We start from the raw sequence: 24,855 nt of genomic DNA, 5'->3' as shown, positions 1-24,855 counted from the left end.
CATTTGCACTGGTGGGGCTGGCAGTGAATGAATATTCGTTCCAGTGTTGTTTTTGGTAGCCTTTTTAATTTTTGTCTGTCTTAAGTAGAGCTGGGAATCTTTGGGCACCTAACAATTCCATTACAATTACGATTCAGAGGCTCCGATTCGATTATAAAATGATTATTGATGTACCCCCCTCCTTTTTTTTTTTTTTTAATATTTTGTACATTAGTTCCAAAATTGTTCAAAAATCCTCTCAGGCTAAACCAAACTACTATTTCAGTATCAAGTTAACATATAACAGTAAAAAAATATACAAAAATAGCAGTAAATAAAACACTCCAGTCCCCATTCTGTATCAGCAGCTTTAAACTACATTCAATTAATCTAATGTTGTGAATCAATGGTTACAGTTGATAAAATTGCTCCCGTTATTCCATAATTTCCCTTCTGTCTACCTTTGTCAAAGTTTTAACACTATTTCATCATTTAAAGATCGATTCAAGACAGGATTCTGCCGATTTAGGAGCATTTTAGATAAAAAGTTAATTAGGTTCGCTACAACAGAGCCTTCTAGAGAGGTCTACTGCTTTAAGATGGCGGCTGTTTACTTACGCTGGAAAGTCTGTCATTTCGCATCTCTGTTGAATAATACAAGTTCTAACACCGACGTCGTCTGTCATTTTGCATCTAGTTCTACATATATGTGATATCTACTGTAGCCGTATGTTTGTAGCAGCTAGCAACTGGGCGTTGTTTGTAGCGGCTGTCAGCCGCAGTCAGGTATGATTGTTTTTTTTTATCAAGCGGCATGAGTTGAACATGATATTTACTCTCGGTCCGTTCCTTATTGCGTCCCAACGACAGCGCTGACTGTGTTTTACTTCCGCTTTACCCGGTTATAATTCAATAATCGGAATTTGGATATTTGTGAATCGTTCTCGAATCTTCCACGGCCGAATCGCAAATAATCTAAGAATCGGAAATTTCGCACACCTCTAGTCTTAAGTCTTTTGGACGAAAATACTTATTGGTCTAAGTCATATTTTAGTCGAAGACTACGCAAAGTGTTTTCGTCTGTAAAATTCTTTTAGTCCTCCCCTCCAAAAAATAGCTCCTTCCAACTACAGTGATCCCTCGTTTTTCACGGTTAATAGGGACCACAACCCGCCGCAATAACTGAAAAACATCGTTGACGATAACAACACTGAATTGTTTCTTGACGACAAACAACAACGATTCATTCATTCACTGCCATCCCTCCTCGTTCAAATGGGTCAGACGTCTGGCGTCATTGTTGGCAGTCAACGAGTTTAAAACCTCTTCCCTTTCCCTCTTTTGCAGTCTTTTGTCAGATTCCCTGTCTAAACGGAGGCCGTTGCATTGGTAGAGACCAATGTTGGTGTCCATCTAACTCAACCGGGAAGTTTTGCCATTTGCCAGCTCAACCTCACGCCAAGCCTGCCACTCACAAGGACTCCAGAAACTCTAGCCCCAAATCTCCTTCCCACTCTACGTACACTTTACCGCTTTCTAATCAGCAAGGTGAGTGCACACTTAAATCTATAAGCGGGAATTCATAAGATCTGTTGATTTATTGTCCTTGAATTACTCACTCGCTTACAAAAATGGTTGGCTTTGATTCCATTGTTTCCCGTCACAGGATCAATTTCCATCTGTCTGAGTGTTGCTGTTTTAGTTCTTCACGTGCCAACCTTTGATTTTAATGTCGGTCACGGTCAATAAAAATGAAATGTGCTAAACGTGCAAAAATAGATCATTCTCCCGTTATAAATGCATAAAGGCAAAGTGCATGTTCATGTGCTCTTCATAAGGTCGATTTCTTCTGTCACACTTTGATCCATTATAGTGGATTCTAGGAAAAAAAAGCCCATGAATTTCCCTAAAGTTAGATTCTTCCCCAAAAGTCTGAAGGCCTAAAGCACTCTTTCTGCACACGTCAACTTCTCCCCTTTCAGATCTGTTTTTGGCCTTTGAAGTCTGATTTAAACATGGTTATCCAAAACTACAGTTTTGTTATGTACTGTCACAGTTCTTTTTTTACTGCCAGGAATTTCCAATTACTTGGGTTTTAGGTAGACAAATCTGAGTGAAAAAAAGATTTGTAAGAGTACGCTAACTGATTACATTCTTCTCTTTGTGTTTATAGACAAATTTTATCACTTTGGTTATACAAGAATTGAATAATAAAGCCGCAAGCAGTAATGAACAGGCCCGCCTACAACCTTTTTGAGGCCTTAAAAATGAATGAAAAGAGGGGGGAAAAATGCAATCAGCGTGAGCCATCTTTGTAGGGTACATGATTTCGAAAGTAGCTCATTTGAGTGAAATCGCTAAAAGCAGGGGTCGCGTTAACCGAATATTTTCCGTCGTTGACCGTTTTTTTAAAACGGTGACGGAAAAAACTGAAGCCCATCCGTCATTTTGACAGGTTGCAATTCACACCCCAGAACACAGGGTGGCGGATCAGCATATTAATTAGCTATTGTCTCTCTTGATGCGTGACGTCGTTGGCCTTACTCGGAAAAATGTCAAGGCAACTGAGTGTCCGAAGTTTCTTCAAAAAGCCCCAAAACGACGATGGTGTTGATAAAAGAGGTGAAAAAAGAGGGACTGATGCACTGGAGGATGAAGGATGACAACGAATCAAGTGAATCGCCGGTTTACTCCTCACTGCGGCGAGCAGTTAAAACACCGCCAATTACCAGGAAGGGCAGAATTGGTAACATGGTGAAAGCGGCATAGAGCCAAAAAAGCGGACCAGACTAGCCAGAGCCTGAAATTATTTCAAGGAAAATATGGAGGGTGCCACCACTGTGTGTACTCTTTTTGCTAAGCTAAGCTCGCATACCACGATAGCACGTCGGCTATGGACGAACACTTGACGCGCCGTCACCCAGGTGTATTTCGGAAGACAACAGGAAACAACAAGCTAGCGGATTGTAAGTCCATACAACTTTCTAACGATTAAAAAAAAAAAAAAAAAGAAGATGATGCCTTTATGTGTGTCGTATCAACGTGCATTTTTATTAAATAATAATAATAATAATAAATTAAAAAAAAATATATATATATATATATATATATATATCCTGCATATACATAATATAATAAAAATATATATGGAAACACAGCACTGGCCTGCTTACTGTAATCCATGACTGCACTAATGTTAGGTACTTTATATTATAAAATATTATTGTATTATTGTGTATATACATAAAGTGACTGCATCAAGATATAGTCATTTTAAAAATTTAAGTGACTGGTAAAAATAGATTATGACCGGATTTTTATGACCCTGTCAGTCAAAATGACAGACAACGAAAAAGTCTAGCGCAACCTCTGGCTAAAAGTATTCAAAGTACTGAAATATTGAAAAGTTACATTGCAATGTGAATTCCAAAGTTTAGATGAAAGACAAATTCTGTTCATATTTGGTGATCAAATCTAAAACTAAATTGATATATAAATGGAACTTGCGTGGTTGTGCGTATGTGTTTTCATTCCCTATGGACTCGGGGTCTGAAAAAATATTGAAATGGTGATACTGTGAGGAGCAGACGTATTTGCACCCCTTGTGATTTTGCAACTTCACCCACTTAGAAAATAGGTAGAGGCATAGACTTCATAATGTATTGATGGGACATGGGGAGCGGGGCCAATTCATAGGGGGCCCCGTCTCCGTCAAAGCTGACCGAGTGGAAACATAGACAAAGAGCTTGTTCTGTTGAAAATTTTTGTGAATAAATGCCTAAATCCTTAAATTCTTTTTAAATATGGACATAAAACAGTCTCAGTTCTTGGTTAAAAGCAAAAAAACGTGCAGGTAGCATGTATTTTACGTAAATATTACGAACTATGATGCTAGTCAGTAAGCAAATTAGCGGCCGCTATATGTAAACAAAGAGCTTTTTCCGTAGTAAAATCTTGTAAATAAATGCTTAAGTCCCTGAATTCTTTATACAGTAGATATGGACGTAAAAGAGTCTCGATTCATGGTTAAAAGCAAAAAAAAACATGCAGGTAGCATTTATTTGACGTAAATATTGCGAACTATGATGCTTGTAAGTAAGCAAATTAGCGGCCGCTATATGTAAACAAAGAACTTTTTCCGTTGAAAATTCTTGTGAATAAATGCTTAAGTCCTGGAATTCTTTATAGATATGGACGTAAAAGAGTCTCGATTCATGGTTGACAGCAAAAAAAACGTGCATGTAGCATTTATTTTCCGTAAATATTGCGAACTATGAGGCTATTCAGCAAGGAAATTAGCGCCCGCCATATGTAAACAAAGAGCTTTTTCCGTTGAAAATAACTTTTTGAATAAATGCTTAAATCCTTGAATTTTTTTATAGACATGGACATAAAACAGTCTCGATTCTTGGTTAAAAGCAAAAAAACCATGCAGGTAGCATTTATTTTACGTAAATATTGCGAACTATGAGGCTAGTCAGTGGAGGTGGGAATCTTTGGGCACCTAACGATTCGATTACGATTCAGAGGCTCCTGTTTGATTATAAATCGATTTTTGATGAACCCCTAGCCCCTCCCCCCGCTTTTAATGTTTTGTACATTACTTCCAAAATTCTTCAAAAATCCTCTCAGGCTAAACCAAACTTTTTTTTTATCTAGCAGTTCTGGTTTTAGTATATCATGTTCTATATGAACATGATATTTACTCTCGGTCCGTTCCTCATTGCGTCCCGAAGACCGCGCTGACTGTGTTTTAGTTCCGCTTTACCTGGTATAATTCAAGAATCGGAATTTGGAGGTTTGTGAATTGTTCTCGAATCTTCCGCGGCCGAATCGCAATTAATCTAAGAATCTGAAATTTTGCACGCCTCTACTAGTCAGTAAGGAAATTAGTGGCCGCATATGTAAACAAAGAGCTTTTTCCGTTGAAATTTTTTGTGAATAAATGCTTAAATCTATATACAATATACAGGGTGACCCAAAAAGATGCGTACCCATGAAAATTTCAATTGTGACTTTGATTAAAAAGCTATTTATTTCAAATTACAACCACACATTATTCAGTTTATGGAAGACCATTCACTTTTACACACTCCTCTTTCGGGATGGCTCTTATTTTTGCTGTGATGGCAGTTTTCAGTTCCTCAATTGTTTGTGGATTTCCCTGGTATACATTGTCTTTGAGGAAACCCCACAGATAAAAATCTGGGGGGTTAAGATCTGGTGAGTGCGGGGCCCATTCCACATCGCATCCTCTGCTTATGAGTCTCTCTTCGAACCTCTGCCTCAACCAAGCAATGGTTTTGTTGGCTGTATGAGGTGGTGCCCCGTCTTGCTGAAACCATTGTGAAGCTCTCACAACCCTTCCCAACCCGAAAGAGGAGTGTGTAAAAGTGATTGACAACTTTGTCAGACGAGTACAGGTTTGCTTGCAACGGAATGGTGGACATTTGGAACACATCTTGGGAAAGCCATAAATTGACTAAAAATTGACAGAAATAGCTGAAACTCTGGTGAATGGTCTTCCATAAACTGAATAATGTGTGGTTGTAATTTGAAATAAATAGCTTTTTAATCAAAGTCACAATTGAAATTTTCATGGGTACGCATCTTTTTGGGTCACCCTTGTATATGGACGTTAAACAGTCTCAGTTCTTGCTTAAAAGCATGAAAAACCGTGCAGGTAGCTTTTATTTTACGTAAATATTGCAAACTATGGGGCTAGTCAGTAAGGAAATTAGCGGCCGCCGTATGTAAACAAAGAGATTTTTCCATTGAAAATTCTTGTAAATAAATGTTTAAATCCCTGAATTATTTATAGGAATGTAGATTAAATATTTTCATTTTTGGTTAAAAGCAAAAAAAAAAAAAAAAACCTGCAGGTAGCATTTATTTTACGGAAATATTACGAACTGTGAGTAAGAAAATTAGTGGCCGCCACATGTAAACAAAGAGTTTTTTCCATTGAAAATTCTTGTAAATAAATGTTTGAATCCCTGAATTATTTATAGGAATGGAGATTAAATATTTTCAGTTTTGGTTAAAAGCAACAAAAAAAAAAAAAAAACCTGCAGGTAGCATTTATTTTACGGAAATATTGCGAACTGTGAGGCTAGTCAGTAAGAAAATTAGTGGCCGCCATATGTAAACAAAGAGTTTTTTCCATTGAAACTTCTTGTGAATAAATGCTTAAATCCCTGGATTCTTTATAGATATGGACGTAAAAGTCTTAATTCTTGGTTAAAACAAACAAAAACGTGCAGTTAGCATTAAAATACTTCAGCCATTTTTCTGGGGAGCAAAATTAAACAACTTGCAGCCCAAGGTGGTAAGTGTGGAACCACCAAACAGGCAGCATAAAAATTAGGGGGAGCCCTGATTTCGAGGTTTCATGCAGAACCTTGGCCCCAACAACCCAGCACAAGTAGTATACAGCCAGGGCTATACTTCTTGTTCATGTACAAGTTATGTGTCTTGTTCTTCCAGTCTCGCTCCACCCATCCTTGGTTAAAGTCCACATCCAGCACCCGCCGGAGGCCGAGGTCCGCATCCATCAAGTGGCTCGTGTCCAGCCAGGTCAGAGGTCCCCCGCCACGGAGGGGGCTCATTCTGTCCAGCAGCGCTCGCAGCCCGGGAATGGCCACGAAACCGCCATCGAACACGCCGGCAGAAACGGATACGCCGGCGTGGACGGCCACGCCAGACCGCACCACCGTCAAAACGGGCATGTGGGAAGATGCTTCCAGGAGACAGTTGACGGACAGGTATTATTATCACCATCTGGTACTCTGTGGTCTCTTGTTGGTGTTAACACCCAAATCGTGTTGTACCACATTATCTTCCCATTTGTTTTTTTTCTGTCCAAGTTCGCCTGCGGTTATGGTACATGTCATATTCAGGATTGATGACGCCTGACCACACTAGTCAGTATAGTGTTGCATCATTTTCTTGAAGTGGGCATGTTTTCACTTAGGATGCATTCAGATGACAACGTTCATCTTCGAATGAGCTCTTACCCATCATGGCTCTGATGGTACGACTTGCTCTGCAATACATTATGGCATTGTCTTTCGCAGGAATTGCAGGAATTCAATGTTTCAGTGCGGTACGATTGGATGATGGTCTCAATTTTTTCAGGGGATGCAAAACTGTGCAGTTCCCTGCCAGTGTGGTTTTAAAACCACTTTTACTTAGGGGTGGGATTTTTGCCAGTGTGACACGTACACATAGTAGAACTGAAAACATAGAAGACCAACTGCACATATAGACAAAAATCTCTCTGAGGGTAAATGAGATGATGCCAATGGAACACTACTGGCATCACTGTCTCCATTCATTGAAATGATTGACCATAATGTATGTCTGTCTTACTCTGTCACACACAAGCACCTTATACGTATATATGTTTCTACCCTTATTTATTGTGACTTGTCCTAATCTGGTACCATTCTACATCTCCTCAGATTAAAAAGACCTCCCCTGATACACCCATGGTATCGATTAAATGCAGCTAAAATATGACTACAGTACAATTACGCAGAAGGTTAACCCTTAGATGCCCAAGTTACTGGACCCTACACTCTTCCATAAGTGGGTCAAAAATGACCCATATTAGAACCAATGTGTTTTTATGCCATTTTGGTGAAGAATAATCACTTGTATATTAATTAGTATGATATTTAGGGCCACACAAGAGTGAGTTCATGCTTGAAATATCCTTATGATTCAATCAACATTTTTTTGAAAAAAAAAAATATATATATTGTGGATACTGTGGCTCTTTGTTCTGTCCTGGGTGGGAGGTAATTCTCTCGAGTAAGAGCCCTACCAACTCATTTTGTTGGCCATGATCTGGACACTTTCTTCTTCAGAGGACACATACTGTAAGTGGAATCTTATGAGTCAGATTGATCCTGTTCAGTTGGATTTCTAGGTGGACAACTGCCACTGCCACCTGGACAATAGCCTGGGTCCTCATCATCAGAAATTTCGGACACTTGAGTCCAACCCAGTCACTGCCTCTCCATTATCCAACATCCGTAGGACAATTTCAGCTGTAAATCTAGCACAAATCCGATTTTTTCACGTTTTTCCGACTCGACTGAACGGGAAAAGTCGCATAAAAGTGGACCATTTTCAAATTCGATCCACGTCACTTTCGTATGTGGTTAAAATCCCATCCGGGCCACATTTTTCCACAATGTGGCTGCGGTCCGAACTGTCAAGTCCCCCAAATTGGAATTCATGCAGCAATTAACATCAGCAAAGAGCGAGAGAGACAGGGTGCTAGGGTAGCGGTGCAGCTGTGCATTAGCGTTAGCGCCTAGCTTGAATTCGGCTTTTGGGGAAGGAGCGGGCTTGACAACAGTCATAAAAAAATAAAATGGGTTGAGGATAAGCCTGACAATGCTTGGGTTTTCTCTCTGCTCCAATGCTCCTCAGCAGTTTCCTCAGCGCATCTCGCACTGCGAATTAGAGCGCATGTGTGATACTTGAACAGGCTCAATGGACAAAGGCCGTCTGAACGGCTACGCCAAAAAAAACCAAAAACAGATATGACAAAAAAATCGGAATTGTGCATTAGGACGGTAAGAACCTAGCCTTAGTTAGCTAGCTAGTTATGAAGTAGGTTAATTTGTTGATAAATAATAATTAACAGTCATGAAAGACACACACGCAAAATACTATATGGACATAATACTTACTGTACACGTATCAGCTCTTTCTATTTAAAATAATCTAAGGGATGTCACTTTTTACATACCTAGTCCGTGTGGTCCACGGTAAATTTATTCCTGACAGCCAAAGTTGATAAGAATAAAAGAGTCATTTTTGACCCACTTGTGAAAGCTTAGGGTAGTAATACAAAAATGACAATTTCTTCAAATGTATAAAAAGTTCATCAAAAATTTGAATGGCATTATATTAAAAACATGTTTTTTGAGGAATACGTGGAATATGAATTGATAACAATTTTTCATTCCGAAGATATTTCAAGAGAACAACCTCACTGGGTCATTTTTGACCCACTTATGCATCTAAGGGTTAAAGCCATGCCTACCTGTCTAATTCGTTGTGGAAGTGTTGTTTTTATTAAAAGGGGCTTTGTGAGGCAAAGGCCCATGTAGTAAAATTCCTCTTTTGTTTTTGTTGTTGTTTGGAATGGCGTTTCTTTAGCGTGCTGCACAGCCCAAACCGTTTGACCGACCGTCTCAGTTGAAAAAAAAAAAAACAAAATGACCCAGTATTTTTTCGAACGACCCTGCAAAATTTTCCATGAGTTTTTTTTTTTTTTTTTTAAATTTTCAAAACGCTGCTTGTCCTCCAATTTTGGTCCAAATTAAGTAATTTACACAACAAAATTACAGGACGGTAATGGGCATAAAAGTTGTATACAGAATTTGCCAAAAACCTACAGTTCCCCCAAAATTCACCCAAAACTGGCCCATTCATTTCTAAAGGGATACCATTGACAGCCATGTACATCCCAAATTTCCCATTCATTTTCAATGGAAGGAAAACATAGGTCCTAGTGATTTTTGACCATTTACTTGACAGCCCATTGACATCCAACTGGCGCCCAAGTAAGTCGAGTCCATGGACAGCCATCCACATCCATTCCATTGACGGCTATATACGTCCAAATTTCCTATTCATTTTTAATGGCAGAAAACCTGTGTGATTGTGATTTTTCACCTAAAACGAAAATACGTAGGGAACTAGAGTTGTATGAATCCCGAATGACCACCAGAGACTGTGCTGTAAGCACTGAATCCCAAATGACCTCCAGAGTATAATGTCACTCAGAATCCTCGTGCCCACGCGAGAAGGTTCTGTTGGGACTGGATTTCGGTTGACACCGGAAGTTAAACCTTTGCCGGGGGTCAACCTGGGGTCACAGGTGACTTCGTTGGTATTATTACTCGAACTGCGCATGTGCGAAGGGATCATTCAGTGCTTACAGCGCCGCCTCTGGCGGTCAGCAGTGATGAAATAGAATTTACCATGAAATTGACAGCCATGCAACACGACGTGTCCCCGAAATGTCCCCGAATAAATAGGAAGTGACCTGTTACCAGCAAGACGTGTCCCCTTGATGTCACCAAATCAACCAGAAGTGACCTGATGGATCTTAATCTACCATAGCAAATAGGGTTGTTCCGATCATGTTTTTTTGCTCCCGATCCGATCCCGATCGTTTTAGTTTGAGTATCTGCTGATCCCGATATTTCCTGATCCGATTGCTTTTTTTGCTCCAGATTCAATTCCAATCATTCCCGATAATTTTTCCCGTTCATATACATTTTGGCAATGCATTACGAAAAAAATGAATACAACTCGGACGAATATATACATTCAACATACAGTACATAAGTACTGTATTTGTTTATTATGATAAATGTGACTTTGTATATTTTAACTAAATATTGCCATCTTGTGTATTTGTTGAGCATTCAGTAAATGACACTCTAGCCATGCCCAAATGCATGATGGGAAGTGCAACCATGACTGTGCTTAGTGCTACCAATTGATATATCTTCTCTGCATTGGTAAATAACATAAGGTGTTATGAAAAAGATCAATTACTACCTTGCTTCCCCACATTGCTTCCCATGATATTTCTAATCGTAGGGAGAGGGATTGTAAGGCTTTAGCCATTTAAAACAAGGCTCCAAAGGCTGGCAAAATTCACTCTACTCATTTTACGCTGCCTTTTAGCTCTCTATATAGGTAAAACGGCGCAATAACAGATTGAGCGCGACAATGCGTGAGTGGGTCGTGCAGCGCATTCATTAATTGCGTTAAATATTTTAACGTGATACATTTTTAAAAAATTAATTACTGCAGTTATCGGGATCAATTTGATAACCCTACCTTAAGCCTAAACTAAAGACTCTGGATAAGTGTGACATATTATGTCTGTAACGTTAAATACGATTAGAAAACGATTTAATAAAAAAAAATATATATATGTGTATATATATATATATATATATATATATATATATATATATATATTAAAAAAAGGCATGTCCGATATTTTTTTGCCGATTCCGATACTTTGAAAATGATGTGATCGGACATGTCTAATAGCAAAGCCCCATCGAAATTTTTCAGAAATTTTACTTCTAGTTTGATTTGTTCCTCTTTTCAAGTTTTGTTTTAAAAAAATCCATATCTAAACTTCTAAAATGATTCTCTCCTAAAATGTAATGTTCCCTAGTTAGCCACACAACCCTAATAGCTCCAGCCCAGTTCATTGAGCAAGCTTGTCTGTATTACAGCTCCCATTTTCCACTGTTGTCCTCACTTTTTTGCCAGTTTACCCGTTCGGTCTTTTGCAAAAGAATGTTTTCCGTGTTTTCACTTGAATTTTATAAATCCCTACTGGCCAAAATCCACTGGGTTCTCCAAGGAAATACTCCTAATTAGCCAAATGTTCGCGATCCAAATGCCAGGAGGTAGATAGTTGTGAAACCAGTCCCCCAAATGTCTTCCAATTTTCTCTACATGTACTTGTACAAACACCTTCAATTTTGCAGGCATACTTATTGCCTAACATTTCCAAAATTGATCACAGATGTGTATTTTTGTAGTGTGGCAAGCCTCTACCAGGCCTAACCAAACAGGATGATTGCTGTGGAAGCATTGGAGCCTCCTGGGGTCTCAACAAGTGCCACAAGTGTCCAACCAAACCAAGTAAGCACACACTGACAAGCAGAAATTGAACTGTGCTGTACAGCTGTGTACCAGCTTTATATACAATGGGGCAAATAAGTATTTAGTCAACCACTAATTGTGCAAATTTTCCCACCTGAAAATATTAGAGAGGCCTGTAATTGTCAACATGGGTAAACCTCAACCATGAGAGACAGAATGTGGAAAAAAAACCCAGAAAATCGCATTGTTTGATTTTTAACGAATTTATTTGAAAATCATGGTGGAAAATAAGTATTTGGTCAATACCAAAAGTTCATCTCAATACTTTGTTATGTACCCTTTGTTGACAATAATGGAGGCCAAACATTTTCTGTAACTCTTTCACACACTGTTGCTGGTGTTTTGGCCCATTCCTCCATGCAGATCTCCTCTAGAGCAGTGATGTTTTGAGGCTGTCGTTGGGCAACACGGACTTTCAACTCCCTCTACAGATTTTCTATGGGGTTGAGATCTGGAGATCGGCTAGGCCACTCCAGGACCTTGAAATGCTTCTTACGAAGCTACTCTTTTGTTGCCCTGGCTGTGTGTTTGTGATCATTGTCATGCTGAAAGACGCAGCCACGTCTCATCTTCAATGCCCTTGCTGATGGAAGGAGATTTTCACTCAAAATCTCTCGATACATAACCCGAATTCATTCTTTCCTTTACACAGATCAGTCGTCCTGGTCCCTTTGAAGAAAAACAGTCCCAAAGCATGATGTTTCCACCTCCATGCTTCACAGTGGGTATGGTGTTCTTCGGATGCAATTCAGTATTCTTTCTCCTCCAAACACGAGAACCTGTGTTTCTACCAAAAAGTTCTATTTTGGTTCTACCTGACCATAACAAATTCTGGATCATCCAAATGCTCTCTAGCGAACCACAAACGGGCCTGGACGTGTACTCTCATCAGCAGGGGGACACGTCTGCCAGTGCAGTATCTGAGTCCCTGGCGGCGCATTGTGTTACTGATAGTAGTCTTTACTGTTACTGTGGTCCCAGCTTTCTGTAGGTCATTCACTAGGTCCCCCCGTGTGGTTCTCGGATTTTTGCTCACCGTTCTTGTTATCATTTTGACGCCACAGGATGAGATCTTGCATGGAGCCCCAGATCGAGGGAGATTATCAGTGGCCTTGTATGTCTTCCATTTTCTAATAATTGCTACCACGTTGATTTCTTTACACCAAGCGTTTTACCTATTGGCCATAGTGGAGTTTGGAGTGTGACTGACTGAGATTGTGGACAGGTGTCTTTTATACCGATAATGAGTTAAAACAGGTGCCATTAATACGAGTGGAACCTCGTTAGACCTCATTAGAAGACGTTAGACCACTTTGACAGCCAGAAAGCTTGCTTGTTTGTAGGTGACCAAATACTTATTTTCCACTCTAATTTGGAAATAAATTCTTTAAAAATCAAACAATGTGATTTTCTGTTTTTTTTTTTTTTTTTTTTCCACATCCTGTCCCTCATGGTTGAGGTTTACCCATGTTGACAATTACAAGCCTCTATAATCTTTTCAAGTAGGAGAACTTGCACAATTGGTGGTTGACTAAATACTTATTTGCCCCACTGTATATTGTGTCACATCACATTACGGTCTGGTAAATTTAACTGTCCATCTTAAATAATTTGAGAATTTACACTGTCATTTCTTGCTAAGCATTAAAAGTACTGCGTATGTTGTCATGACAAGCCGGTGGGAGGGGTGGGGTGGGGGCCCATATAATGGTCTCTTGTCCCCGGGCCACTGCAAGTCTGTTGACAGCCCTGATTTACTCTATTCGTTTCTAATACTGATATCTGGGAATTAGTTGATAGTTTTCTGTCCAGAGAGATGCCAGCTACAGGACTGAAAGATTAATGGATGACTACTTTAGTTGTGGTGTACACTTAGAGCTGATTTATGCTACTGCACTGCGGTGACGGCCAAGCGGCGGCTTAGACCCTACGTCGCCATTGAGCATTCGAAATTCTGCGTCAAGGGAACGCGTTGCTCTGTAGTTCACCACCAAGCCCCTAGAGGGGTGTGGTTTTGTTTTTGTACGGTTTTGGGGGCCTTTAGTCGAATTCCTTAAGTTTTCATCTGGTCATAGACAGCAATGACAACGAAGATGGAATGTGTGTATTTGGTGGTGCAGCAAATCAATATTGGAAAACAAATGCCGTTAATACAAATTTTGAGGCGTAGGTGACACAGAAGATATTTGCGAATGTTGTTTGTTGTTTGTGCCGAACCAGCAACAACGTTCTTAGTAGGGTTGTTCCGATCGTGTTTTTTTGCTCCCGATTGGATCCCGATCGTTTTAGTTTGAGTATCTGCCGATCCCGATATTTCCCGATCCGATTGCTTTGTTTTTTGCTCCCGATTCAATTCCAATCATTCCCGATAATTTTTCCCGATCATATACATTTTGGCAATGCATTTAGAAAAAAATGAATAAAACTCTGACGAATATATACATTCAACATACAGTACTTAAGTACTGTATTTGTTTATTATGACAATAAATCCTCAAGATGGCATTTACTGTACATTATTAACATTCTTTCTGTGAGAGGGATCCACGGATAGAAAGACTTGTAATTCTTAAAGGATAAATGTGACTTTGTATATTGTGACTAAATATTGCCATCTAGTGTATTTGTTGAGCTTTCAGTAAATGATACTGGAGCCATTTAACTGTTCTGCCCAAATGCATGATGGGAAGTGCAACCATGACTGTGCGTCGTGGTACCAATTGATATATCTTCTCTGCGTTGGGAAATAACATAGGGTGTTAAGAAAAAGATCAACTACTACCTTTCTTCCCCACATTTCTTCCCACGATTATTCTGATCGTTGGGAGAGGGATTGTAAGGCTTTAGCCATTTAAGAAAAAGGCTCCAAAGGCTGCCAAAATTCACTCTACTCATTTTACGCTGCCTTTTAGCTCTTTATACTGTATGGGTAAAACGGCGCCATTATAGATTGAACGCGACAATGCATGACAATGCGTGAGTGGGTCGTGCAGTGCATGCGTTAATTGCGTTAAATATTGTAACGTGATAAATGTAAAAAATATTCTCGCCGTTAACGCGATAAATTTGATAACCCTACCTTAAGCTTAAACTAAAGACTCTGGAAGAGTGTAACACATTATGTCTGTAACGGTAAATACAATTAGAAAACGATTTAATTAATATCTATATATATATATATATATATATATATATATATATATATATATATATATATATATTAGGGCTGTCAAAATTATCGCGTTAACGCGCGGGAATTAATTTTTTAAATTAATCACGTTAAAATATTTGACGCAATTAACGCACATGTCACGCTCAGACAGTATTCTGCATTTTGGTAAGTTTTACAGCAAGGCTTTTTGTGCTGTCTAACAGAGAACTCTTGTGGTCGCTTTGCGACATGGTTTATTTTTTTCTTGCCAGTTCAATATGGCTGCACGACATCTCGGGCTGACGCCTACGTTGTAATGTTGTGCTTATATGATCCTTGGACAAGACATTTTATGTTAGTAAGCGAAATGTTCTATTTTTTGTATGAGACGCTGTTTGTTATGTTTAGTGAACCTGTATAGCATGCTAAGCTAACGTTCTTGCTAATGCAATGCTTGTGTACTTTTTTTTTGTAGTTTTACGACGGTCTAAAGAGGACAATGGTTTGAGGCCATTTTATTAATAAATCAGATAAAAAAGGAAGAAGTCTGATTATTAAGGCGTCGTTCACTAGCTATCTAGCTTTGGAAAAAGTAGACGCTTCGGAGTGAGGACAGCATAGATAGATTTAAATGACAGTAGAGTGAAATGCCCACTACAGTCCTTATGTACCGTATGTTGAATGTATATATCCATCTTGTGTCTTATCTTTCCATTCCAACAATTTATTTTACAGAATATATATATAATTTACAGAAAAATATGGCAAATTTTATAGATGGTTTGAATTGCTATTAATTGCGATTAATTACGATTAATTAATTTTTAAGCTGTAATTAACTCGATTAAAAATTTTAATCGTTTGACAGCCCTAATATATATATATTTAAAAAAAGGCATGTCCGATATTTTTTTGCCGATTCCGATACTTTGAAAATGACGTGATCGGACCCGATCCGATCGATCGGGACATCTCTAGTTCTTAGCGAACCAATTACAGTCCTTTGATGTTCATGTCACGACTCACGACGCGTTGACGTGACGCTTAGTCAGGATTTATTTTGGAGGTGCATGTAGGGTCCGAATCGGGGTCTGGATTAACAGCGCAGGTCCACCGTCATTGCAATGGCGAAGCAAAAATCAGCCCTTAGCCTTCATCTTCTGGCTTGCAAACGTTTGTGTTACTATGGTGCTATTTTTACCAGCTGTGACATCTCAAAGAAAACAAGACCACACAAATGTAAGGGCGAGTCTCCTGCACTGACGTCTTTAGTCTGTGGAGCGTTCGCTTCCCGTCGGTGTCCCGTCCGTCAGATTTATTGCCTATTTAGCCATGACCAAACCTCACCCATAACCACTGCAATTGACTGGCGACAGTCCAGGGTGTGCACCCTTGCTCTAGATTGTCTGTTATGCTTCTTTCTGGGTTGGACGGATAACCCATAATCAATTTCAAATCTGATCAGCGAAAAACTATTGCCCACATCGGACCCTGATTACTGTAAACAACCTTTAAAGGGAACTACGGATGGAAAGACTTGTAGTTCTTTAAAGATAAATGTTAGCATGAGTTGAAATAATTTCATATCAAAATGTTTTTGTTTTTATGCAATTTGTAAAATTTGTTTAACTAGTAGGTCACCATTGTTGTTGACATCACTTGGCTACGCTGCCAGGCTTCCAGAGTATGACTCCAGCGACATAAACATATTTCAATTTGAACCCGAGAGGAACATTAATGATCTTGACAGCACTGTCGATATTTCACAAAACAAGCAGGAAAAGCACAATGAACAGGAAAGACGGGATGAGACGAGACGAGAGTAGGACAAAACCCGTGTTCTGCCAAAATGTGCTATACCGGTGAAACGCCCTACAAGAGGCGAATTTGACACCCAAAGTACTACCGTGCGCTTTCAGCTTGTTTTGTTTAGAGGCATACAGACAGAACGTTCTAAAGATATCTTAAGAAAATGCATAAATGTGGTAATATCAAATTAGAATAGAATAGAATAGAATAATCCTTTATTGTCATTATACAGTTTTACAATGAAATCTCTCTTTATAGTGCAAGACAAGTAAAAAATCTCAAAAGTGACTTGCAAAAATAAAAGTATAAAATCTAAATAAATATAAAATGTGTATGGGGTAGTCCTATGTTCAGGCTGTGCAAATAATTGAAGTGAAGTAGCAGCAGTTGACAGTGAAGGCATTGAATATTGCACATCGATATTGCACGTTAATAAGTATTGCACATAGAATATGTGTGAATAGGTGGTTTAAATACCCTGTGACTGATGTGGTCAACAGATGAACAATTTGCTTTAAAGATACCACAAGAAAACACAATGCTTAAAAATATGAAAGGGGAAACACATACAAAGAGTATTTTGAGGCAATGAAAAGGTAATAAAAGACTCAATAAAACCACAAATAGTTAGTACTCGCTGCTTTTAATCAATGTGCGCATGTGTTGGACGTCTCGCCTTGTCGGAAGAAACTGCAGAACACCGGTAGTGTTCCTCTAGTGACAGTGACAGCTGCGGACTCCGCATTGTCGCTGCTTGTAGGAAAAAAAAGAGCATAGTAACATTAACTAACTCTACAAGGATCGTTTTATTTTTTTCTACATCGACATTATGTGTATTGTTTATCGAGCTATTAGCTGCAATCTGTAACTCAAGTCCTCAGATGCAAGCCAACAAATCTGTTACGGCCCGCGAATACGGAAGCAAGTTAGGACCCTAAATAGCAGACAACAATAACACAGGGATTGCGTACAAAGGTTTATTGAACACACAAAAAAACATGTGATTGCAAAAAGGGAGACAAAAAAACGTTCGTTATTGTTGGTCGGGCTCAAAAAAAAAAAAAAACAACAACCAGAGGGGAAACCGCTTAGAGAGGCAAACAAAAAAGGTAATTTTGCAACGAGCAACGAAGGGATATACAAACTGTCAAATGGCAGCAAGTCAATATCTCGGCAAGCCGCCTAGGATTGGTTTAAAGACACTGCTGGTGAGCTGGAATTGGATGAAGGTATGACGTCAGGAACTCATCCCACAGCTCTGTAACAAAACAATCTGATCAGCAATAGAGTGTGACAAAATCATACCAGACGTCATACTAGCTTTTCTTGCTAGCTAGCACAGCTATTCTCATCACCCCCTGCGTCCGTTGCGCGCATTAAACATTGCGTCCTCCCTCAAAACATGTACTAAATATGATAGATTTATAAATCAATGGCAACATTTTGTGTTTCTAATAAGCAGGGGTGAAAGTGGCTAGAATTTCTTGCCGGAACTCCTCGACGTGAAGTTCGCCATTTCTTTTTTTTTTTTTGGGTGGGGGGATTAAACCTCTTAAACTACTGAAATGCAAAGAAAACTGTTTTAGCAGTTATTTCTATAACACATACAAAACAGATTTTCATTCAAAATTGTATTTTTTTTTCAATGATTTGCAAAATAAAAGTTAACAAAAACAGTAATAACCCCAACCTCCATCTCCAAATTTTTATTTTCCCTCATTTCCTCACATACTAAATGCCAAATCTCAATGTTCTCTACTGAAGAACATAGGATGTATATTAGAATTGAAGTTAATGTACACGTTTACTTTTTTTTTTTTTTTTTTTTTGATACCGATAATAAAGATATAAGTAACATACATTCAGAAAAATAGGTACAAATGACATATATTATACAGAGTGAAATGGAATATATTTTGAAGATCGCGCAAACATTGACTTTTTTTTTAAATCATAAGGAAATGAATAAGTAACCTCACATAAATGAACAAATATAAGTCTAAAGTGCACATTGACAGCTAAGATGTTCCGAACCTCCCCATCATTGCCAATAAAACTAAATATGATAAAAACGCCTCCTCAAATCTTTCATTGCTCTTAAAGATTTGATCCATTGTATGTTGCAATGCCCTTTTTTGGTCGCATCAATTCAACCTTTTTTTTTTTTTTGCTGTTCCAGAAAACATGCAGATTTGAACCAATCAGAGCTGTCTCTGCTGATCACATGTCAGTATGTCAGCCAATTGAACGGATAAATGAGTCCAAGGCGTTTTGCTTTGCTGCGTGCATTCGCACATTTACGTGACTCATCATCGTCAGACTCAGATAACTGCAGCAGCTGGGGAAACCTCCATGCCGTCCGTGGAATAAAATAAATAATAAATATCGGTAGAAACGGATTACGCTACACAAGCACTTTATTATGCTTGTTGTTAACACTTGTGTATTTTAGTGATGCACGATAATACATTTTTCAACCGATACCGATAACCGATAATTTCCTCCTCGTTCCAACCGATAACCGATAATGTCAAGCCGATAATTCTATTAAAAGATTTATGTAAAATTTTAAAGTATACACAAGAGAAATTTCTACTGTGCAAAAATATAATTTATTGCTCCTTTTTTCAACATCAAATGTGAACAAGTAGTAAATTCCAACATCTAAACAAAGACAGATTGTCTGACATTGTGTAATGGTAAACTTTTGGCAACAATTACTTAGAGTAAATACCTAAGTTGCACAAAAATGCGTTCAAAACTAAGCCATTCCTAACATATAACATTACTACACTGCAAAAACACACCTCCTTAAAACTAGTTAAATTCCCTTGTTTTCAGCGTAAACCTATTGAAAATAAGTTAAATTATTTGCCAGCACTTCAAGTATATTTCACTCAGATTTCTTGAAGAAAAATATCTAGATGAAAATAAGCTTAACAGACTAATTTTAAGCAACAAATTATCATATTTAATCCTAAAAAAAAGTCTGAAATGTTCAAAAATGTTCAAGAATAGGTATGGTTCAAAACATTATTTGAAAGCATTTTTTTCTTGATTTAGGTGAAAAATGACTTTTTTTTTTTTTAGACGTATGGGCTAAGAACAAATGGCAATATTTACTTCAAGTAAGTGGAAAAATCTGGAGCATTCATCTGTTAATTACTCTAACACTCAAAACAAGATGGGGAAAAATATCTGACTAGATTTAAGAAGAATGATCTGATTAAGACGTCATAAATTTACAGCGTACTGAATGCATTACTGACTTGTGAGTGGTTTGGTTCATGTTACAATTAGCATCAAACCACTGTGCCGAAGCATGCTTACTTGACATCACTTGTCCAAAAGTCCATGATGAAACTCATGTAATCGGCATGTTTTTCACGAAGAATGGTGGTCATATAAACTCCATTATTTTTTCTTTTTTATCCAGGGCTTGGTCACTTCGGTAAAAAAACCATCTCTCGTCCGGCATCCCTTCCCACCTCTGCCCTTCAGTCCGTCCGGCCGCCGTAGTGCACGATGAGTTGAACCGGAGATGAGTGGTTCGTACCAGTGTTATATTAGCCCGCCCCGGCCGCGTATTCCGGGCAAGGCTCTGCTCTGGACGCAGGCACGCACTTCGCGTACCTCGCGCTAGGGTTGGGCGATATGGGAAAAAATATATATCACGGTATTCCCAAGACAATATCACGGTTTCGATATTATCACGATGTTTTTAAAACACTTAAAATAAAACATTGAGTAAGATATTTTGAAAGATATTTATTAAAAACTCAATACTATGATTATGGGTGAATAACACAATGCAAGAAAACTAGTAAACTTTTAAATGTGCTTTTGCCAACCAACGCAGCCAATCTGAGTTTGATTCAGAGCAAATACAAAAATATATAGCAGCTGTATAGTAGTAAACATTAAATTACTCAAAAAAGAGAGCATTTTCAACAAACCGGAAATGCACTGTGCAAAATTACAATATATTCAACAAATATCAATAGTAACACTCATGACATAATCAAATACTTAAGGTCAATAACAAAAGAAACTAGTAAACATTTAAAGTTTTTATAGTAAGTTGATAAAACGCGGTATAACGATGTCCTAAAAAATATGTACCTTCAGCACTTAAGATCGTGAGACGGTTTTATATCGTCATATCGCCCATGTATACCTCACGCCGTGGGGGAATGCTCGAAAAACCGGGGTGTTCGCCGGAGGTCCCGCCGTCGGGCAATCGGGCTCGGGCCGCCTGCCCGCCCCGCCGGCGGCCTGCCAGACTGGCCAGAGCGGCGTGCTCCATCGGTCTCCTTGCCGGTGTTTAGCCTTAAATGGAGTTTACCACCGGCTTTGGGCTGGATTCCTAAACAACCCGACAGCGGGAAGGGAAGGCTGCAGTGTCTCTATCGTCACAAACCCCGTAGTTTAGCTTGTTTATGTGTGTTTAGCTATAGCATTCGCGCTAGCAGCAGCCTCGTATTCGTTCCAAAAATCTTTGTGATGCATTTTTAAATGGCTGCTGGGTTAGTGGTGTTGAATGAAGACTTTCTTTCTGCCTCGAGGAACTTCTGCAGTCCATGTTTTGCAGATGGCGAGAGCGACATTTGTTTACCATACAGAAAACAACCCACGTTAGTGAGATCCGCCATAATGCCTCAACTCTGTTGTTTAACTCCGCCTACTCTATGACGCCATACTCCTCAACCCCTCCCTCCTCAGGAGCTTCAGCGAGAGGAGGGGTTGAGGAGGCGGCAGTGGAGAAGTGGACAAAACTGCTTTGTTTGCGCACATTTGGAGGCTAAATCAAGTATATAATTATCGGATTGCAATATCGGTTGATTTTTTGTTTATCTGGATTATCTGTGTGACGGATTGCCATTATCGGCCGATAATTATCGGTGACCGATATTATCGTGTATCTTTAGTGTATTTAAATCTGATGTTGGTAGATCGTCTTCGTCTTGGAGATGAAATACATGTGTGGCAGCTTAGCATTTTTTATTTTTTATTGTTTATTGTTTTATTGTTATTTTTTTTTTCACATAGCGTTTTGACAGTGGCTGTCATATTTTTGCAATCAAAGCACCGTGTACTTTAACTGCGTTCTGGCCCTGAATCTTATACCGGAACTGCGTTCCTGACCGTTCTGGCCCACTTTCACCCCTGCTAATATCATATTTTAGTAAAAGAGAACAATTTCTGCTTATTATATCCTACAAGTCTTTAAGTCTGAGGTACCTGATTACTGTACAAAATCATAAGCAGTTGCAGAATTCCAGGTGGGATATGTTGTGGTCATTTACGACCATACAATTGTAGTTTTTCTGGGGTGTCATTAGTTTCTTCATATTCTGGTCTTTGTCTGGCACAATAACCTCAAACCGCAAGCCACAGTTAAGCCCCTCTTTTCTTTCAAGTGGAGTTTTCCATCTCGATTTATGTTTATTGTTGCCTTTTTGGTTAGTGGTAACAATTCTAATTTTTAACTGCAGTTGGTTCTAATTGGTGCATATTTAGAGCATTTATCTTTAAACACGACCGGGGAGTGAGGATAATTACCACAGTCAGTCGTCATTAGATCGGCGAAATGACTGTGTTACTTAAATATCCCTAGAGTAGTAAAAATTAAGTGGGGTTTTTTTGGGGAAGTTCCATAAAAATGAAACTTGGGAAGCGTACAAGAGGATGACAGTCTGGAGCAACCACCACCCACCCTGCGGGCATAAGGAACTAGTCGTTGAGGAAATGAACAGGCGTATTTCAGCCACTTTCCGAACCCAAGCTGCGGTAGGTTTGAGAAACAGCAGCAGGCTGGTTGCCTGCCGACAAGCTGGGTGGGTGGTGACACCTCATACTATACGCGGAGTCTTACTCAACTTGACAGTCCTCTGTGTGATTTGGGGAGAAAGGTGGGGGGTTGATTGTGTACCCGCACCAGCCCAGGGGGATTTCAGCAAGAGAGGCCTGTGGAAAACGGCAATAACGGCACATTTGTAATATGCATTTTTCCCGTCTTCCCAATTGCGTTGCGGCCTAAGCCGCAAATGTCAGTTGGCTGTCAAAGTCCTCAAGCTGTGTTTAATACTGTATCTAACCAGGCCTTAATCAGAAGCAGACATCATCCCTCTGCCTCCCCTCCATCCATCATAGATCTATTCTTTTCTCGTATCCAGCTCCTCTGCAGGCAACGCTCTCCCCGGGTTTCCAGATGTTCTACTCTTTCTTTGAAGTTCCTGGTAGAAGCACAAGCACATAGTCATCTTTGTCATGTTTGCGGTATACTGCGGCTTGGGTCACACGCATGATGCAAAGACAGAGAAAGGAAAATAAAAGAGGGGAAAATGAAGTCATTTTCGATGTCCCACCAGTCTTGGAAGGAGCTTTAATAGAAGTGCTTTGAATTCCTGAGTGTTATTGTTCTCACTTTAGACACTTGGCTACATCTTTGAATTGCATTCCTCCCGCCGCGGTGACAGGAGTGATATGGAACTAGAGGAGAACGGCCCCTGAAAAAATGTTGCTGCTCTTTTCTTCTGTTTTCTGTAAGACGGGTCGGTTATCAGTCTTGATCTCGAGAGAGTCGTATAAACATTTTAAGAGTCTCCTGTGTCTCCTGTTTAGTATGTGATAATGCACTGTTACTATTATTAAAATGTGACACAGACATTTAAATGTTTATTGCAAGTGACACAATAGGATTACTATTGTTGCTCATTTGAAAAGAACTTATTTATATTCCAATATTACAGTCCAGCATGTGAAATGCTTGACCAACATAGCGTTACTTTCACCACAACTACTGCGGATTCGAAAGTAAATTTGGCATCGAATTGGTTTGACGGGTGGATGAGAGCCACCTGGAGTGGGGTTATCCAGGTTGACATGCCTAAGCAACATCTAGTGGACATAGGGTCCAGTGCCTCTTCAGGGTACCCGCGGGTTATTAAAAGTATTAAAAAAAAAAAGCATTGAATTTAGTTTTCCATTATTAAAGGTATTAAAAGTATTAAATTAGCTGTCTTAAGTCTGGAATTTTTCCACCGTGGTTTTAATTTTGAAGAACATCTCAATGCAACCTACATTATATCTGTGATGACGTTTTTTTTTGTTTTTTTTAAATCCATATCGAAGGTGACGCGTTGAATTTTTACGATGCACTGCACTACAAATGATAATGCACCTCGTGCGTGCGCGCTGTTAGCATCATTAGCATGAACATCACAACAGCAGGCAATCGCACAGTACTGTGTGCTAACGTAAGGAACAGCTCAGATGCCTTAGTCGTTATGTTCGACGAAAGCCTCAACAAGACAACCAAGTCCAAACTGTTGGACCAGCATGTGAGGTATTGGATCGGCGGCCAAGTCGCATCCAGATACTTTGGGTCGCAGTTTATGGGTCATGGGAAGGCAGTGGACCTGCTTAACATTTCAAAGTAAGTTGCCAATGTCTCCAATTAAAATGTGTTAGATGCAATAATGTATTTCTGCACGGTTTGCCTTTTGAATGAATGTGAATTTCGCAGTTTTAACTCAAGACTTAGCCATGTTCAATGTGGTATCACCATCACCCTCAGATACACAACACGGTTGACACTATTATTGGAACGAGTGCGGGGTAACGTTGATCTGAATAACATGGCATGGTAATAGACAAATTATAATGTAGGTTATAGTAAAACACCTCCTGGTATATTTAAATGTTTTTCTTGATTGAATAAGAGTATGGATTTTCTCTATCTGATTAAAAGAAATTTCTTCAATAGCTAACAAAGGATTAACATGTGTTTTGTATACTTCTTGTAATGTGATTAGAAAAAAACAATTACCAAGGGAAATGGTCATGTGTAGCTTTTTTATTTTGTGGTAATTAAAGGTAAACTACTGCCATTTAGTGACTGTTTTTTGAACTTTTACTGCAAATTGCAAGATTTTCCCAAGCACTTTACAGTTAAGGTGACCAACTTGACAATCACCAACCTACCACCTTGACTAGGTCCTCTTAAAAGGGAAACCTTTTGTATTGCAAATGTAATTTCTGAAGTTGCTTTACAAAAATGGTGTAAAATCCATTTTATCCTGGGAAAAAAAAATCTGAAAGACCTTATATTTAAATGTGTTTAAATTTGATGTTCAGTGCTTTATTTCTTTTAATATTATTCAATATTATCTAAATAATGGGTGCGAGAAAAG

General features: G+C 39.0%; 1 protein-coding gene across 2 annotated transcripts in view; it reads left to right on the top strand.

The window, feature by feature from the left end:
- LOC130930729 (latent-transforming growth factor beta-binding protein 2-like) overlaps nt 1–24,855 on the top strand; it is a 309,203-nt gene that overhangs the window by 129,732 nt on the left and 154,616 nt on the right. For both annotated transcript variants that reach the window (XM_057858789.1, XM_057858788.1), the window contains exons 6-8: nt 1,327–1,527; nt 6,466–6,743; nt 11,577–11,679. In XM_057858789.1, the coding sequence (XP_057714772.1) occupies nt 1,327–1,527; nt 6,466–6,743; nt 11,577–11,679 (582 nt within the window). The remainder of the gene's footprint in view (nt 1–1,326; nt 1,528–6,465; nt 6,744–11,576; nt 11,680–24,855) is intronic.

This window comes from Corythoichthys intestinalis, chromosome 15, assembly GCF_030265065.1.
Source record: "Corythoichthys intestinalis isolate RoL2023-P3 chromosome 15, ASM3026506v1, whole genome shotgun sequence".
Taxonomy (NCBI): Eukaryota; Metazoa; Chordata; class Actinopteri; order Syngnathiformes; family Syngnathidae; genus Corythoichthys; species Corythoichthys intestinalis.
The sequence above is the reverse complement of the archived record's forward strand: the minus strand, read 5'-3'. Positions and strand labels throughout refer to the sequence as shown.